Raw genomic sequence first — 19,617 nt, 5'->3', positions numbered from 1 at the left:
ATGGCCAAGTAAATAAAAGTAATATTAATTATTATTTATTTATTTTTAATTGGAGGATAATTGCTTTGCAATGTTGTGTTGGTTTCTGCCATATATCGACATGAATCACCCATAGGTATACACATGTCTCCTCCCTCTTGAACCTCCTTCCCATCTCCCACCCCATCCCACCCCCTCTTGGTTGTCACAGAGCAAGGGTTTGAGCTCCCTGCGTCATACAGCAAATTCCCACTGGCTATCTATTTTACATATGGTAATGTATATGTTACCATATACAGGCTCTTGGTTCATCCACCTCACTAGAACTGACTCAAATCTATTCATTTTTATGGCTGAGTAATCATCTAGTCAAGGCTATGGTTTTTCCAGTAGTCATGTATGGATGTGAGAGTTGGACTGTGAAGAAAGCTGAGCGCCGAAGAATTGATGCTTTTGAACTGTGGTGTTGGAGAAGACTCTTGAGAGTCCCTTGGACTGCAAGGAGATCCAACCAGTCCATCCTAAAGGAGATCAGTCCTGGGTGTTCATTAGAAGGACTGATGTTGAAGCTGACACTCCAATACTTTGGCCACCTCATGTGGAGTTGACTCATTGGAAGAGACCCTGATGCTGGGAAGGATTGGGGCCAGGAGGAGAAGGGGACGACAGAGGATGAGATGGCCGGATGGTATCACCGACTCGATGGACATGAGTTTGGGTGAACTTCGGGAGTTGGTGATGGACAGGGTGGCCTGGTGTGCTGTGATTCTTGGGGTCGCAAAGAGTCAGACACGACTGAGCGACTGAACTGAATGAATAGTGAGCAGTGTTGAGCATCTCTTCATGTATTTATTAGCCATCTGTACATCTTCTTTGGGGAAATGTCTGTTTAGGTCTTCTGCCCAGTTTTTGATTGAGTTGTTTGTTTTAATAATAATTTTTAAAAAGTGACTAAATTTATTATATTCTGAGCATCAAAAGAATAGTTACTGCAAGTAATTGTAAAACACTAAATAAAAGTCGTTGTGTCTCTAGTGATGCTCAGAAAAGGGGGGAAGAGAAAAAAATGCATGTGCCATCATTAAATATGGCTCTTTTATAAATTTTTTTACTCTGAAAATCAATACTTTAGAAGAAAAAGCTAAGCAGTTACCCTTTCTTTTTAAAATGAGCTATCATTCTTCCCTAGTTAATGAAGGAAAGTTCTTTACAGAAAACGGCCAGCTTATAACTGCAGAAGGAAGGCTAGAATGGGTAATCATCAGTGAAATGATTAAATCTAGCAAAGATCATCATTGGATGCTAAAATCATTAGATGAAAGATTTTTTGGAGAACAGAGTATTTGCATTTTCGTAGTGCCAAAATAGTACCTCCTCCTACCTCTAAATTATTGGCTAAAAGCAAAGGGAAAATTGAATCTTTACAAAGGAGTGCTCTGGCAGTCACCACCTTAACCAGGTAATCCAGCTCAGCATCACTTATGGTGAAACAGCTTGACATGATGTGCTTCATGATGTGATCAGTTCCGAGCACACAGCATCAACTCCAAGGTATTTTTACCCAGAATGTTAACTTTCATTAAGCCTTTAAATATGACTTCTGATTTTTAGGAAGTACAAGAGCAGAAGCACAAGTTAAATGATACTATCATTTAAACAATGGAAGGAAATAACCAACCAACCAATATATAGGACAATCGATAAGATAGCTGGTCTACATCTCTTCAAAAAGTCAATGTCATAAAAAAGAAAAAGTGAAGGGACTGTTCTAGATGAAAGAGACAGTAATTGACTGAAATGGGTGAGTCTTGATTGAACTCTGGTTTGGGAAAAACAGTTACAAAGGATGTTTGGAGGATATTCAGAATATTTTTGAAGATAGATTAGATATTAGATGATTCTAGGAAATTGTTGACTTCTTGGATTGAGAAGAGTATTGTAGTATATAGGAGCATGTCGTTATTTTTAGAAGCTATATGTAGGAATATTTGGGGGAGAAATGTCATGTATAGAAAATTCATACACACAAAAAAGTTTATATATAGCAGGGTATTAATATTTAATCTAGATGACAGCCATATGGTTGAGTATTGTATTATTTTTTCAACTTTTCTGTGTGAGAATTTTATAATGCAAGGGAGAGACATTAGAATACAGGCTTGGCTTGGCTTCTGATAAGCTGTGTGACCCTGGGAAGTGACTGCTTAACTTCTGTATGTCTCAGTTTCCTCATCTGTAAAATGGCGATAATACAGTAGTAGCTACTGCAAAGGGTTACTACATGTCTAGTATGTAGAACAGAGTATGACATAAGTTCAATAGATATTAGTTATGGTTATTAGTATTTAAATGTTCTTAGAAAGGACATGGCCACCAGTGTGGAAATATGTGAGGTGATGGGGGAAGAGAGGGCTTCCTGGGTAGCTCAGGAATCCGCCTGCAATGCAGGAGACCCCGATTCGATTCCTGGGTCCGAAAGATCCCCTGGAGAAGGGATAGGCTACCCACTGCAGTATTCTTGGGCTTCCCTGGTGGCTCAGACAGTAAAGAATCCACCTACAATGAGGGAGACCTGGGTTCGATCCCTGGGTTAGGAGGATCCCCTGGAGGAGGGTCATGGCAACTCACTCCAGTATTCTTGCCTGGAGAATCCCCATGGACAGAGGAGGGTAGCAGGCTACAGTCTATGGGGTCGCAAGAGTCAGACATGACTGAGCGACTGAGTGACTAAGCACAGCACAGGGGGAAGAGAAAATAATTCATTTTTTAGAGTCAAAGGAAATGTAAGCATTAGTTTGAAATTACCCCTTTGACACTGAAAATCTGCCTCCATCCTGCTGGTCGTATTTCTAGAGGGTACAAGAGGCAGGTGGCAGACATGCTCATGTCTGATCAATGCCAGAGGCAAAGCTGTTTTTCTCTTTCCTACATTAGATGCAGAGAGGCTTCATGATGAAAGGCAGGGGATGCTGCAGCTGGCTCCCTAGTGAGTCACTTCTGAGAATGGTAGTTTGAGCCCATCTGGTCCCTTCCTCCAACTTTGCTCTTCCTCTGACCTTGGCTTAGGGCCTAGTTTCCAAATTAGAGAAAAGCTTAAAATGTTATGCTCTGATCGCATGCAGAAGAAAACAGCCCTGGAGTGCCCAGGACCAAGAGGCTGCAGTAAAGGATGGGCCAAGTGCACAGGACCTCAAGGCTGAAACTGTGAAGCCGAGGGAGGTTCCTGGTGCAGTCAGGGAAGTTTCTATTCCCTTCCTTCCTTTTGCTTGGGATTCCTTAGAGCGTTTGAGATCCTTATTTTCTTTGAAAGGGTATAACAGAAATCAGGGTGAAATAACCTTCTGAGTGTTCTTATGGTTTTTGCTTTAATCTGATCTGACCCCTGGAGGCGGAAATAGCAACCCCACTCCAGTATTCTTGCCTGAAAAATCCCATGGACAGGAGCGTGGCAGGCTACAGTTCATGGAGACGCAGAGTCAGACACGACTGAGCCACTGAGCATGCATGCATGCAATCTGACCTCTCTTGTCTTTGAACTGAAAAATTAACCCTCTGATTTCTATATTTCTGGAGCTTGGAGCAGGTCACACGGCCCTAGCTTGTACTAAAGAAACCAAACCCAACCAGGTCTTTCTTGATAACAGGGCACTTCCCCAGGCTTTCTGCAGGGACTTATTTAGAATTTTCACCTCTTACTCCTCCTTTCCCAGCCAGTTTCTGTTCATTCTCCTGCTTCCAGGAGGGTGACCAAGGCAGAGGTGGCAGTGCTCTTAGCTTCCTTTCTTTTTGGAACAGGTAAAAATGAGGGTAAGGGGTTGATCATGCATTTACAATAAACTTTTTACCAGTTTTATTGCCTCTAATATACCTATTCATGTAAAATACATCTCCTGGGTCTCAGCCTGAGATTCCAAGAGCTTAGAAGACTTTTGTTAGATTTCACTTCTCTTTGAGAGTTTTGTTTTTTCTGATAACTGACTTTTTCCTTTTTTCACCATGTCCTAGAAAGAAAATAGTTTCTGTATAGAAAAATGCCTTTCTCCCTAGTACTTTAGAGAGTTGATGGGGAGGGCAATAATTATACATTTCTCCCCTTCCTTGTTATAGTTTGGCTTTACCTGAAGCAATCTGAGAATTCTCTTACTTCTCTAAATATTTTTACGTGTTAGCAACGATGTGACTTCTGGGATATAATGACACACTGGTTTAATTTTTCAGGTTGAAGGTACACATAGCCCATGGACCACATCTGTCCCTCAGATGTGTTTTATGTAACCTTAGTGTTTAATTATATTATTCATTGTCAGGATTTTTAAAATTCATGTTAAAAATGTATATTTCTGGCTCCTTTTGAAAAATTGGAAGATCTGGCTTTTAGTTTACCTCTTTAGTTTTCCACAATCCATATTCTTCATCTCTATTACACTTCACTCATTTGTTACATGCCTGGCTCCTCTAGGTATTTGAGTGTGTGTGTTTATATTCACTGAAAGATCTAGAAACAATGACCAACCCAGTATCAGTGATTATCCTTGGTGCTCAGATTGTAATCTTACTATTTTTAGCCCCTGAAAGAAACTAGGGTTTCTTAGAGAAATGGCTGACTCTAGGTTGAGGGCAGGAAGTGTGCGGGATGATCCTGGAACATTGTGTTATCAGAAAACAAGGAAACTGCCAAAGACTCCTGTGGAATCTAAAAAAATAATACAAATGAATGTATATGCAAAACAGAAACAGACCCACAGATAATAGAAGACAAACTTGTGGTTACTAAAGGGGAAGAGGGAAGTGGGGAGGGACAAATTAAGGGCATGAGATTAACAGATACGAACTACTATATTTAAAATAGATAAGCAACAAAGATATACTGTATAGCACAGGGAATTATACTTAATATCTTGTAATAACCTATAATGGAATATAATCTGCAGAAATACTGAATCACTATGATGTACACCTAAAACTAGCACAATATTATAAATCAACTGTACTTAAATTTAAAATTTTGATACAACTGTTTTTTTAATGAGTAAGATTAAAGTATAAAAGAATGCACAGTTAGATGGAAAGCTGTTAAGAAATGCAAGGAAGTGAGTAGTATAAAAACCAGGAAAAATGGTTACTTTTCAGGGAAGAGAGGATTCTGGCTGGGACAGGGCACAGAGAGAGACTTGGGGAGTGACATGAAGTCTCTGTCTCTCTTGGCCTCATGAACGTTTGCTTGATAATCATTCACTAAATTCTATATTGGTTTTATGTATTTTGTATTTTACTTTTACAATGAAAAATTTTAAAAAGTTGATCAGAATGTTTAGGTGACCACCCTTCCAACCCTTCCTACTTATGTACTTTTCACTTTAAGTTAGCATTTGCTACTGAGCAAGATAGGTGGGTAAAAGGAATGCTCATTTGTTCACTGAGAAATTTGTAGTGGATTAAGTTTGGCTGGAGTCTTTATAAATAAGCCATCAAAGGATTGCCTGAGTTTCTTTTTTCAAAAATTTCAGGTATGCCTTGCTTTAATGTAATAGAAGTAGTTCTAAAAGATTACTTAATCTTTAATCGAGGCAAGTTTTTATAAATAGACTCAGTAAATATTCCACATTATATTTTCAGAGCTCTGTTCCCTAAAGCAAACCTGATTCTAAGACCAAGTCTTAAAAATTATACCTAAAATTTAGTATACATAATCACAGATTTGCCAGGGGTGAGGGGGGGATCATTTCCTACTCTTAACAACAATAGCACTTTAGGTCCAATAACACACTTAGAACATGGTAGCAAGCAAAAACTGGGAGGCTCTCATGGGATTCACCAAGTTAGAAAAGCCTCATATCTTGGGTATATGCTTCGGAGGTCTACAAAGAGAGCCACTTTGAACAGTCTACGTGATTCAGTTCTTCATGGCAGTCTCACTTCCCAGCTTATTTCTTTTTAAATGTCATTTAGCAGGTAGGAAGAGTTTTCGTTTGTTTTGTTTTTTTTTCTTCCATGGGTTGTGGTTTCTTTCCTCCCTCCCTTTGTTCCTTCTAGTCTAGATGGCAGTATTTTTCAGGAAGAAGAGAAAGATCAAAATTATCAAAGGCAGATAGAAGTCTAGAAGGGAACTCAGAACCTAGGTGGCTTCCTCTTTAAAATGTGTCTATGTATGCCTCCTCTTTGTTGAATTATTTTCCATCCTCATAAATGTGCTAGTTTCTTAAAACTTTGTTCTTATGGTGCAGCATTGTCAATAGAACCTTTTGTGTTGATGGATATATTGTATATCTGTATACTGTCAATATAGTAGTCAGGAGCCTCATGTGGCAATTGAACACCTGCAGTGTGCTAGTGAGACTGAGAAACTGAATTTTTAATTTTAATTTCCATTAATTTAAATAATCACATGTGACTAGGGGACAGCGCAGTTTTAAGGTAAGAGTAACCCAGTGGTTAGGACTCTGAGTTCCCATTGCAGGGGACACAGGGATTTGATACCTGGCAGGGGTGGGGGACTAATATCCTGCATTAAAAAAAAAGTAGAGCTGCGTGTGTGCAAGCTTAGAGAGCAGCCATAGGGTTGATCTGTTTCCTTTCCTCTCTTTTTTTTAATTTTTATTTTTATTTTATTTTATTATTATTTTTTTTATAAATTTATTTATTTTAGTTGGGGGCTAATTACTTTACAATATTGTAATAGTTTTTGCCATACATTGACATGAATCAGCCATGGGTTTACATGTGTTCCCCTTCCTGGACCCCCCACCCACCTCCCTCCCCATCCCATCCCTCTGGGTCATCCCATTGCCCCGGCCCTGAGTCTTTGTCTCATGCATCGAACATGGAATGGTGTTCTGTTTCACATATGATAATATACATGTTTCAATGCTATTCTCCCAGAACGTCCCACCCTCACCTTCTCCCTCAGAGTCCATAAAATTGTTCTATGCATCTGTGTCTCTTAAAAAATATGGAACGCTTCATGAATTTGCGTGTCATCCTTGCGCAGGGGCCATGCTAATCTTCTCTGTATCATTCCAATTTTAGTATATGTGCTGCCGAAGTGAGCACCCTTTCCTCTCTTTTTAACACTAATGTTATCTCTGTTCTCTTGACTGACTTCCCATTCTCCTTAAAGTCATTACCATGGAGTTATGTATGATGTCTTTATAACTTGTCTTAAAATACTTCTGCATAGGCCATCTGACATTATACATAGGCCAGTTAGTTTCAGCCTTAACTTTAGGGGCAGTGAGTTACTTTGAAGAAGCATCCATGCGCTGTGGTACTTGACTAGCTTTGCATCAGAAAGGCCATGCTCCACAGGTGGCTGCCATCCGTGCTTCCATAGCTTGAGCTGCACCTTTGCTGATGACAGCACAGTTAATGTCAGAAGCAGATTCGATTTTTCTTGGTGAGATTAGTTGAATATCAGAAGTAGGCACTCCTTGGTGAAATCGAAATATTCAAAAGAAGTGGAATGGACTAAAACATTATAGATACTTCCTATATTTGCATGAAGAGGAAATAAGAATCTAGGAAAATCTGTAACTTCTTCCATTGGAGATGGTGCCTGAGGCTTAGTTCCTAACTGATCCTGTGTCTAGCTTTCTCTTAGACTTCTGGTTACCTAATGTGACCTTAAGGGCAACCGAACCTTGTCTCTGGGATATTGTCACTTCTGCCTTGACTGAACCTTTCTTGCAAGTGGTGATTGGAAGAACTGATAGGGGAGAGAGCTGGGACTTAATCAGCCTTCTACAGTAGTTTGTGTGAACTGTTGTGTGCTTACTTGCTAATGGGTATTTGTTTAATAAATGTTGCTAAGTGTGCCAGAATCTAGGCTGAAACTTGCTTTCTTTGTGGTGAGATTCTAGAGGAGGAGCTAACCCTTACACACCTGAAACTTTTTTCAAGGCAACTGTCAATAACCTATGAGTAATAACCAAAATGGCCACTGAATTGCATGCTTAAAGTAGTTAAATGTGTAGCACCATATGTTTAAGGTATACAGTACAGAGATTGAATTGCATAGATCATGAAATGATTACCACAATACGTTTAGTAAACATCATCATCTCGTACAGATACAAAAGAAAAAAATTTTTTTCCCTTGTGATGAGAACTTTTAAGATTTACTCCCTTAACAACTTTCTTATACAACATCCAGCAGTGTTAATTATATTTATCATGTTGTACATTACATCCGTAGGACTTATTTATCTTATAACTGGAAATTTGTACCTTTTGACTACCTTCATCCAATTCTCCCTTCCCTATTCCCCACTCTGGTGACCACAATCTGATCTCTTTTGCTATGAGTTTGCTTTTTTGTTTGTTTTTGAAGTATAATTGACCTACAACACTATGTTAATCCCTGGCCCACAGCATAGTGATTCGATATTTCTATACATTACAAAATGATTACCATAGCTGTTTGTATGTTAGTTGTATACCCTGCTAACTTCACTGAATTATCTTATTGTTTGTTATTTTTATCATGAGTAGTTGTTGCATGTATCTAGATACTGATCCTAGTTGTTGAAGCTGTTTGTGAAACATTATCAATAGCTTTCCTTATCTTAACTAACCTTAAATTTTTATAATAAACCCAACCTAGTCATAATACAACATTATGGTAATTGTTTTCATGTGTTGCTGAATTAGACAATATTGCACTTAGCATTTTTGCTTTGGTGTTGGTAGTTGACTTTAGTAGCAAGGTTATATTTGCTGTGAAAGTGTTAATGTAAGATTAGAATCACCTGCTTCTTGAATGTTGGTAGAATTTTCCTGTAAAACTGGCTTGGCCTGCTCTTTTTTTTTAATGGGAAAAAATTTCATTACTAATTCATTTTCGTAAATGGTTACAGGGCCATTCAAATATTTCTTCTTGAGTTTTTTTTCCCCCAATTTTTTATTTCATGCTTTCAGGAAATTTGTAAGACATTGTAATAAAGAACCTTTATTTTTGAATTCTCTAGTTACCATTTGTATAACTCTTTGTAGATGTATAGATTTCTTTTCCTTTTGTTTTTTGTCCCCTGACCTGTTTGCAGGGAAGTTACAAACAAGACATATCAGTCCTAAATACTCAGTCAATAACTAACTCTTAAGAACTAGAGCATTCTTCTATGTAATCATGGTACTATTAGCACACCCAAGATTAGCTTTCAAAGATTAATATTATCTAATGTATACATTCAAATTCCCCAGTTTATTCATGACTTACAGCATTTTGGGGGAGACGTGGGGTTCAAGATCTAGTCAAGGGTCATTGTCATTTCCTTTATCTCTACCTTTTTTTTTTAACAACACCAGCATTTTAAGTGAACCATTTGAATTATTTATATTTCCATAGACTGTGTCTATTTTGCCTGTTTTTAAATACATTTGCATACTTTAAAAATAATTTTTATTTACTATTTTTGGCTGTGCTGGGTCTTCGTTGCTGAGCACAGGCTTCCTCTAGTTTCAGGGAGAGGGGGCTACTCTTTATTGAGGTGGTGCTCGGGCTTCTCATTGCGGCGGCTTCTTTTGTTGTGGAGCACAGGCTCTAGAGCATGGGCTCAGTAGTTGTAGCACACAGGTTTAGCTGCTCCGCAGAATGTGGAATCTTCTTGGACCAGGGATCAAACCCATGTCCCCTGCATTGGCAAGTGGATTCTTATCCACTGTGCCTCCAGGGAAGTGCCCATTATTAGCATATTTTTTAGTATTTTATTTATTAATCCTGGTGCAGCCATAGATATGTCTCCTTTTACATTCCTATAGTGTTTATTTGTTGTTTCTTTTCTTTGATCTATCTTATCAGAGACTAATCAGTCTCATTAGTCATTTCTAAGAGCTGACTTTTGGCTTATTGAGTCCTTAGATGTTTTAGGTTTGGTTTCAGACAAATGCAGGAAAATGGATATCACAATATATCAAGTTATATGAATTTTTTTATTTTCTAATATATAATAAAAGTTATATTTATATTATCTGTAGTCTGTTAAGAGTACGATAGCATTATGTCTAAAAACATGTACATATCTTAATTTAAAAATATTTCATTGAGATGTCCTTGGCAGTCCAGTGGTTAAGATTCCATGCTTCCGTTGCAGAGGGCCCAGGTTCTATCCCTGGTCAGGAAACTAAGATCCCACAGGCTGCGGCATGGGCCAAAAAAAGAAATCTTTATTGCTAAAATATGCAAGCCGTCATCAGAGCCTGCAGTGAATCAGTCTTTTTGCTATGTAAGGTGTTGATGGCTGCAGACTGATCAGGGTTATGGTTGCTGAAGCTGGGGGTGAATTGACAGTTTTTTAAAATGAGACAATGAATGAAGTTTGCCAACAAATATCAGTTGACTAGTACTTTCACAAACAATTACTCGGTAGCATGCAATGTTGTTTGATAACATTTTATCCACAGTAGAACTTCTTTCAAAATTGGAGTCAATTCTCTCAAATCTTGCTACTGCTTTATCAACTAAGTTTACATAATAGTCTAAGTCTTTATTGTCATTTCAGTATGCTTCACGGCATCTTCACCAGAAGTAGATTCAGTCTTGAGAAACCACTTTCTTTGCTTATCCATGAGAAACAACTCCTTATCTGATCAAGTTTTATCATGAGATTGCAGCAGTTCAGTCCCATCTTCAGGCTCCACTTCTAGTTGTCTTTCTATTTCTACCACCTCTGCAGTTACTTTCTCTACTGAAGACCTGAAGGCCTCTAAGTCCTCCATGAGGACTGGAGTCAGCTTCTTCGAGACTCCTATCAATTTTGATATCTTGACCTCCCCATGAATCTTGAATATTCTTACTGATCTAGAATCCTTTCCAGATGGTTTTCAATTAACTTTGCCCAGATCCAAAAGAGAAATCACTATCTGTGGCAGCTATAGACTTACAAAATGTTTTTCTTTTTTTTAAAGTAATTTTATTTACTTATTTTAATTTTTGGCTATGCTGGGTCTTCATTGCTATGTGGATTTTTCTCTAGTTGCAGCTAGCGGATCTCTCTCTAACTGTGGTGCTCAGGCTTCTTATTGCAGTGGCTTATCTTCTCTTCTCTTCACCTAGAGCCTGCACAGGCTCTAGGTGTGCGGGCTTCAGTAGTTGTAGTTCCTGGGCTCTAGAGTACAGGCTCAGTAGTTGTGGCACATGGGATTAATTGCTTCATGGCATGTGGCATCTTCCTGGACCAGAGATTGAACCCTTGTGTCTCTTGCATTGGCAGGCAGATTCTTTGCCACTAAGTCACCAGGGAAGCCCGCAAAATGTATTTCTTATATAATAAGATGTGAAAGTCGAAATGACTCCTTGATCCATGGGATGCAAAATGGATGTGTGGTGAAAGTGAAAGTCACTCAGTCGTGTCCAGCTGTTTGCGACCCATGGACTATACAGTCCAAGGAATTCTCCAGGCCAGAATACTGGAGTAGGTAGCCATTCTCTTCTCCAGGAGATCTTCCCAACCCAGGTCTCCTGCATTGCAGGCAGATTCTTTACCAACTGAGCCATCAGGGAAGCCCAAGGATACTGGAGTGAGTAGCCTATCCCTTCTCCAGTGGATCTTCCCGACCCAGGAATCAAATCGGGATCTTCTGCATTGCAAGCAGATTCTTTACCAACTACCAGGAAAGCCCCATGCATATGTGTTAGCAGGCATGAAAAGAACATTAATCTCTTTGTTCATCTCCATCTGAGCTCTTGGATGACCAGGTGCATTGTCAATGAGCAGTAATATTTTGAAAGGAAACTTTTGTTTTTCTGAGCAGTAGGTCTCAACAGTATGCTTAAAATATTCAGTAAACCATGTTGTAAAGAGATGTGCTGTCATCCAGTCTTTGTGTTTCCATTTGTAGAAAGAGTGTTTGCAAAGTCAATTTAGAAATATTTTTAAGGACCCTAGGATTTGAGGAATGGTAGATGTTGGCTTCAACTTAGTCAACAGCTGCATTAGCCCCTAATAAGAGAACTGACCTGATCTTTGAAGCTTTGGAGCCAGGCATTGACTTCTCTTCTCAACTGTGAATGTCCTAGATGGCATCTTCCTGCAGTGTAAGTCTGTTTTGTCTACACTGAAAATCTGTTGTTCAGTGTAGCTACCTTCATTAATTCTCTTAGGTAGATCTTCTGGATGACTTGTTGGAGCTTCTACATCAACACTTGTGGCTTCACCTTGCACTTTTATGTTACAGAGATGGACTTCTCTCCTTAAACTTCATGAACCAATCAATCTCTGCTAGCTTCAAACTTTTCTTCTACAGGTTTGTCTCCTCTCTCAGCCTTCATAGAATTAAAGAGAGTTGGGCCTTGCTCTGGATGATGCTTTGGCTTAAGGCAATGTTGTGGCTGGTTTGATCTTCTCTCCAGACTGCTAAAACTTTCTCCACATCAGCAGTAAGACTGTTTTGCATTCTTATCATTCATGTATTCACTGGAATAGTGCTTTTCATTCCTTTTAAGAACTTTACCTTTGGATACACAGCTTGACTAACTGTTGGGTGCAAGAGGCCTAGCTTTCACCCTATCCCAGCTTTTGATGTGCCTTCCTTAATTATTTGTACCTTTTGATTGTGGCTCAGCTGGTAAAGAATCCGCCTGCAGTGCGGGAGACCTGGGTTCGATCCCTGGGTTGGGAAGATCCCATGGAGAAGGGAAAGGCTACCCAATTCAGTATCCTGGCCTAGAGAATTCCATGGACTATACAGTCCATGGTTCGCAAAGAATCGGACACGACTGAGCTGCTTTCACTTTCGATTTTAAGTAAGAAACGTGCAATACTTCCTTTGACTTGAACACTTAGAGGCCATCGTAGGGTTATTAGGTGGCTTAATTTTGATATTGTTATGTCTCAGGGGAATAGGGAGGCCTGAGAAGAGGGAGAGAAATGGGAACAGTTGGTGAGCAAAGCAATCAGAATACACACAACATTTATCAGTTAAGTTCACATCTTGTATGGGTGTATAGTTCATTGTTCACTTAGACAGTTACAATAGTAACATCAAAGACCCCTGATCACAGATCTCTGTAACAGACATAATAATGATGAAAAAGTTTGAAATGTTGCAAGAATTGCTGAATGTGACACAGAGACACAATGTGAACAAATGCTTTCGGATAAATGGTGCCCATAGGGTTGCCACAGACCTTCAGTTTGTGATAAACAGTATCTGTGAAATCTATGAAGTGCAGTAAGCCAAAGTGCAATAAAAAAAATGAAGTACGCCTGTGTCGTAACTTTGTTTTCTGTTTCCACAGATTCTACTCTTAACCTTTATTATTTCCTTCCTTCTTTTGAAGTTTATTCTGTTCTTTTTCTAAAATCTTAAAATGGATGTTTATTTATTTTCAGCCTTGTATTCAAATATAAGTTTATATGGGGATTTCCCTGGTGGTCCAGTGGCTAGGACTTCATGCTTCCACTGCAGGAGGGCACAGGTTCAATCCTTGGTCAGGGAACTGAGATCTCATAAGCCACGCTGTGCAACCACACACACACACACACAAAGTTTATATGGTTGTGTCTCCCTCAGAGTACTGTTTTACCTACATAAGATATTTTCATAACCATTAATTTCTAATATCAAAGCTTTCTATTATCATTCCTTCTTTGACTCCTGAGTTATTTACACAAGTGTTTAAAATTTTCCTAATGTGTTTTTAGATTATCTTTTTATTAATGATTTTGACCAGTTAACATTATGGTCAGAGAATGGGGTCTGTATGGTACAGATTCTTTATTTAAAGTTTGTTGATATTGCTTTGTGGCCTGATTAAGGTATGTGGTCTTTTTTTTTTTAAGCAGTGTCAGGTCTTAGTTGTGGCGTGTGGGACATTCGTTGTGTTGTGCAGGATCTTTCATTGCAGCACATGGACTCTCTAGTTGTGACTAACAGGCTCAGTAGTTGCAGTGCTTAGGCTTAGATGCTCTGTGGCATGTGGAATCTTAGCTCCCTGACCAGGGATTGAACCCACATCCCCTGCATTGCAAGGTGGATTCTTCACCACTGGACCACCAGGGAAGTCCCTGTGGTCAGTTTTTACTAATCCCCAAAATGTTTTAAATGAATGTGAATTCTCCAAGCATGCTGTTTTATATAAATGTATTTTTTAATACTTCTTTGTTTATTTGGATCTTTAATGTCCATCAGCAATATTTTATAGTTTATATATTACATATTTTATAGTGTGCATACCTTGTACTTATATTTGTTAATTTTATTTTTAAGTATTTTTTCTCTTTTACACTATAATGAATGGAATTGTCTGCTTAATTTCAATTTTGGATTGCTCATTAAAGTATATAGAAATGCAATTGATCTGAGTATATTAATCTGTTAGTATAGGATGTTACATTAATTGATTTTTCAGGTGTTAAATTAACTGTGGTGGACATAATCTTAATGTGGCCTCCATGATCTCTATGTACTAATGTTAATCACAATCCCTTTGAATATGATCAAAACCAGTGACTTGCTTCTGATAAATAGAATACTGTAAATATGACTCAATGTATGGAATTATAAATGTGTTTGTTTTGTAATATGTGAACAAGTTCATGAAGTGTGCTATTCATATTTCTATTCCATTACTGATTTTTGTCTATTAGATCTATCAGTTATCCCTGATGGTGGATTTGTGTATTTTTCGTCTGTGACTCTGTCTGTGTTTGTTCTATATATTTTGAGATTGTGTTATTAGGTACATACAAGTTTAGAACTATAATATCTTTCTGATGAAACTTTTATCATGATAGAACATCTTTATCTCTACAATACTTTTTATGTTAAAGTCTATTTTATCTGGTAACAATAACCAAACTAATTTTCTTTTGGTTAGTGTTTACCTAGGCTCAGAAGGTAAAGAATCTGCCTGCAAGTTGGGAAGCCTAGGTTCGATCCCAGGTTGAGGAAGATCCCCTGGGGAAGGGAATGGCTACCCACTCCAGTATTCTTGCCTGGAGAATTCCATGGACAGAGGAGCCTGGCAGACTACAGTCCATGGGGTTGCAAAGAGTCAGACATGACTGAGTGACTAACGTCTTCACTTTACCTAGCATATCTTTTCAGTCTTTAGATTTTTCACCTATTCTGTATCCTGTGTTTTTTTTGCTGGAAGGATCTTAAAGTTGACTCATAACTGCTCTTTGTCTTTGAGATCCTTAAGTGTACCATTTTGCCTTCTCTCCTAGCGGCAGTACATACCTGTGAAAGTGAAGAGCAAAGCCTTTTGGATCTTCTCTTGGGAGTATGCCATGATGTATGTGGGAAGTCTAGTGGTAGTCGTTTGCCTCTCCTTCTTCCTTCTCAGTTCCTGGGATTTCATCCCTGCAGTCTATGGCTTCATGTAAGTAATGCCTCCATTAGAAAACTCTGGAAGCTGATTTAGTTTTCACAGCTCCATCTGGAATCAGAGGGAGAACAAGCAGAGGCCACATCTAGAGCAGTGGTCCTCACATTGGTGTGCACCAGAGTCACTGCAGGGCTTGAACACCCAGGTTGCTGGGCCCCACCTCCATAGGTTCTGATTAAGTAAGTCTGGGGTAAGTGAAAAGTTGTTGCTGAGCTGTGAAAGACGTCGGGATTCTTGGCCTCCAGAGGAGAGGAATTCAATCCGGGGTCAGTGATGAGGCTTGATCTCTCAGAGCTTTTGTGTAATAAAGTTTTATTAAAGTATAAAAGAGATAGAGAAAGCTTCTGACACAGATGTCAGAAAGGGGCAGAAAGAGTGCCCCCCTGCTAGCCTTTAGCAGTATGTTAGAAGCAATGGTTAGAACTGAACATGGAACAACAGACTGGTTCCAAATAGGAAAAGGAGTACATCAAGGCTGTGTATTGTCACCCTGCTTATTTAACTTATATGCAGAGTACATCATGAGAAACGCTGGGCTGGAAGAAGCACAAGCTGGAATCAAGATTGCCGGGAGAAATATCAGTAACCTCAGATATGCAGATGACACCACCCCTATGGCAGAAAGTGAAGAGGAACTAAAAAGCCTGTTGATGAAAATGAAAGAGGAGAGTGAAAAAGTTGTCTTAAAGCTCAACGTTCAGAAAACTAAGATCATGGCATCTGGTCCCATCACTTCATGGGAAATAGATGGGGAAACAGTGGAAACAGTGTCAGACTTTATTTTTTGGGGCTCCAAAATCATTGCTGATGGTGATTGCAGCCATGAAATTAAAAGACGCTTACTCCTTGGAAGGAAAGTTAGGACCAACCTAGATAGCATATTAAAAAGCAGAGACATTATTTTGCCAATAAAGGTCCGTTTAGTCAAGGCTATGGTTTTTCCAGTAGTCATGTATGGATGTGAGAATGGGACTGTGAAGAAAGCTGAGCGCCGAAGAGTTGATGCTTTTGAACTGTGGTGTTGGAGAAGACTCTTGAGAGTCCCTTGGACTGCAAGGAGATCCAACCAGTCCATCCTAAGGGAGATCAGTCCTAGGTGTTCATTGGAAGGACTGATGTTGAAGCTCAAACTCCAATACTTTGGCCACCTCATGTTTCGAGTTGACTCATTGGAAAAGACTCTGATTCTGGGAAGGATTGGGGGCAGGAGGAGAAGGAGACGACAGAGATGAGATGGCTGGATGGCATCACCAACTCGATGGACATGGGTTTGGGTGGACTCAGGGAGTTGGTGATGGACAGGGAGATCTGGCGTGCTGCGGTTCATGGGGTCGCAAAGAGTCGGACACGACTGAGCGACTGAAATGAACTGAACTGATATACATATCAGCAGCTGTTAATTAGAGAGAGGAGATGTCTCAAAACTCAGAGTGGCACTAGGCCTCTCACCCACAACATCCATTTTGAGATAACATTGGCGCTAGGTGAGTCATCCCAGGACATAGAATGACTGACATGAATCTTGAAGAAAGGTAGGTTTCCAAGTAAATATATAGATTCATTAACATAGATTAGGAGAACAATTTTATGAGTAAAACATACTGGTTTGTCAAGTCCGTTCTGAGTCTTAGGCGGAACCAACTTGAAGACAGAGTCTAGGGTAAAAACATATGTCATTAACATAGCTTAAGAAAAACATTTCCACAAGAAAAACTCATTCGTTAGCCCAAGGTTTGAGAAAAGTTAAGTTCAGGTGGAACCAGGTGTCATCATGGCAACACAGAATTTTAAGAGAAACTTCCTTTTAATTTTGTATAGAGAAGGGAAAAAAAGCTGATCCTTGTAGTTTGTTTCCTCCTGCCGCTTAAGAGAGAAATAAAAACACGTCTAACACTTGCAGCCTATTTCCTCTGTTTGGAGACCCCTGGCCTTCCTGCCTGTTACCCTCTCATTAGGACCCCAGAATTTGCATATCTATCTATATATATAAATTTTCAGGTGGTACGATGCTGCCAATCCCAGGAACACACTTCAAGAACCACTGGTTTGATCTAAGTCAATTAAAGAACACTCTCTGGGAACATCCAAAGCACTTATCAGCCTCGAACTAGAAGGTTTTGACTCAGTCCCAAACAGGAATGGATGTATTTATTCCTCTATTGCAAAAGGGTCTCCCAACAGTTTTAAAATAAAGCCACCTTCCATATGTCAAGGGACTTCCCTGGTGGCTCAGCTGGTAAAGAATCCACCTGCAAAGTAGGAGACCTAGGTTTGATCCCTGGATCAGGAAGATCCCCTGGAGAAGAAGAATACCACTCCAATATTCTTGCCTGGAGAATTCCATAGACAGAGGAGGGGTGGGCTGCAGTCCATGGGGTCACAGAGAGTTGGACATGACTGAGTGACTTAACACTTTCCATATGTCAAACTTATAGAGAAAATCAAAATGGGTTTGCAAGATGAATTCTGCACATATTTCCAAATATCCTCTCTGTGATCTGCTGAGGAGGATACCTGCTCAGGCCTGAAGGAACTCACAGCCCAGAGGGTCATGGACACTTAACCCCACCAGGGTGGGAAGGGGGTCTGTGGCCAGCTTCCCTTTGGAATTCTGGGCCGCTTATTTGTGTCAAATCCTGGCTGAGCCTAACAGTGACTTAATAACCTTCAGCTTCTCATGCTCTGCCTCCTATAAGAGTTTGTAATGGCTGATGAAAAGCTTTTCCTAGTTTTCTGCTGGTGCACAGATTGTGTTCTTTACCTCATTTCACAGAAAAGGAAATATAGTTACAGCAAGAAGCAAAGACTTGCCTGGGTGGAGGCCTTCTTCAGTGAAATCTGACCATGAACCATCGACTCTGTCTTCCTTTCCATGCTTCCCTTGTGCTTTTAAAACTGAATTGACGTCTGTTTCAACCCTATATGTATATTTTTAATGTTATGTAAGATTTTTAGAACAGCCAGAATTGTAACCAATCTTTATCTGATATCACCAGACAAAAAGTTTTCCAGTTAAACCCCATTTCTGCAGCAAGGTCTGGGATCATTGCTAGAACCTGGCAGTGGTTCCTTGGACCCCTGAAGTCTCACTTCTGTGTGAGGCACTCAGCCTTCTGGCTGCTGCTGTATGCATCTGGAGAAAGAATGGGCAGTAACAGGATCTTTGAACTTTTCCCCTAGACAAATCCTTAGAATGCTCAAAATAGGTTAGAGGAACCTATTTCAAACCCATTCCTCTTTTGCGACAGTGCTGGGTATCTCCTGGTTTTGAGCATACATATCTGGGGCAGGAAAAGAAGGGGCTGGTCTTTTGATTTCTAGCCTGAATCCCGTCTTGTTTCAGATCTCTGATGCATGCCAGAGTTTGGCTCAGGTGATCCTTTTTATGGGTTATTTTTCTCTGGGTCTCTGCCCCTTGTTTTTGTTAATTACCTATATCCAGGGTGCCCAGAGAGCTCCTCACATCCTGATCTCCGTGGAGACAGAGTCTTCCTTGACTACCCAACAGTGACCAAAACCTTCGGGAGAAAAGCAGGTCAAAGCAGGTTGTTTCTAACTTGGCTCTGTTTTTTCTCTCCCTTTGTTTTCTTCATTCCAGACTTTCTGTTCCAGATCTTACCCCGAACATTGGCCTCTTCTGGTACTTTTTTGCAGAGATGTTTGAGCACTTCAGCCTCTTCTTTGTGTGTGTGTTTCAGATCAACGTCTTCTTCTACACCATTCCCTTAGCTATAAAGCTAAAGTAAGTGGTTGGACCTACTGAGTTTTTGTCCCCAGAGTCATTTGTAGCTTTACAGATGTCCTTCTCACTCAGAGCATCTGCTATTGGGTTTGAGGCATTTATGCCCAGGGAACCTCACCCTGAGTTGCTTCAGTGATTGTACCCTGCAGGAGAGTGACACACAAGGTGCCAGCTATAGGGGCAGTGTTTTGGAGTCCCATATGCCCCCTGGCCTCACTTTGGGGTACTTGAACCCACATTGCTGCTGAGCCCAGTCACTGTTTTATTTGTGTGTTTGTGTGTATATATCACAATTTATATTATTCTATTTATTTTTTCATTTTTAAAAAATATATTTTAATTGAAAGATATTTGCTTTATGATATTGTGTTGGTTTCTGCCATACATCAACATTACTCAGCCATAGGTATACATATGTGCCCTCACTATTGACCCTCCCTCCCACCTCCCCAGTCACTGTTTTAGACAAGAGCAGGACTGAGGTGGGGGCGATATCCTTGGAAAAAGAGGATCTTGCTGGGAGTCCTCTAGCTGCGCCCCGGTGATAGTTTGCCCAAAAGGACTCAGGAGG

General features: G+C 39.8%; 1 protein-coding gene and 1 non-coding gene across 5 annotated transcripts in view; one reads left to right on the top strand and one right to left on the bottom strand.

Annotated features, from left to right (window-relative positions):
• The window catches only part of PIGU (phosphatidylinositol glycan anchor biosynthesis class U), a 91,670-nt gene that overhangs the window by 45,795 nt on the left and 26,258 nt on the right, over positions 1-19,617 (top strand). For all 4 annotated transcript variants that reach the window (XM_081559831.1, XM_081559830.1, XM_081559832.1 and 1 more), the window contains 2 exons: positions 15,144-15,298; positions 18,903-19,046. In XM_081559831.1, the coding sequence (XP_081415957.1) occupies positions 15,144-15,298; positions 18,903-19,046 (299 nt within the window). The remainder of the gene's footprint in view (positions 1-15,143; positions 15,299-18,902; positions 19,047-19,617) is intronic.
• Positions 6,923-7,029, bottom strand: LOC145533644 (U6 spliceosomal RNA). Its single transcript, XR_014074224.1, has one exon. It is a non-coding gene; the product is annotated as a U6 spliceosomal RNA (small nuclear RNA).

The sequence above is a fragment of the Giraffa tippelskirchi genome, chromosome 13 (assembly GCF_054371585.1).
Source record: "Giraffa tippelskirchi isolate mGirTip1 chromosome 13, T2T-mGirTip1v1.2.pri, whole genome shotgun sequence".
Lineage (NCBI taxonomy): Eukaryota > Metazoa > Chordata > Mammalia > Artiodactyla > Giraffidae > Giraffa > Giraffa tippelskirchi.
The sequence above is the reverse complement of the archived record's forward strand: the minus strand, read 5'-3'. Positions and strand labels throughout refer to the sequence as shown.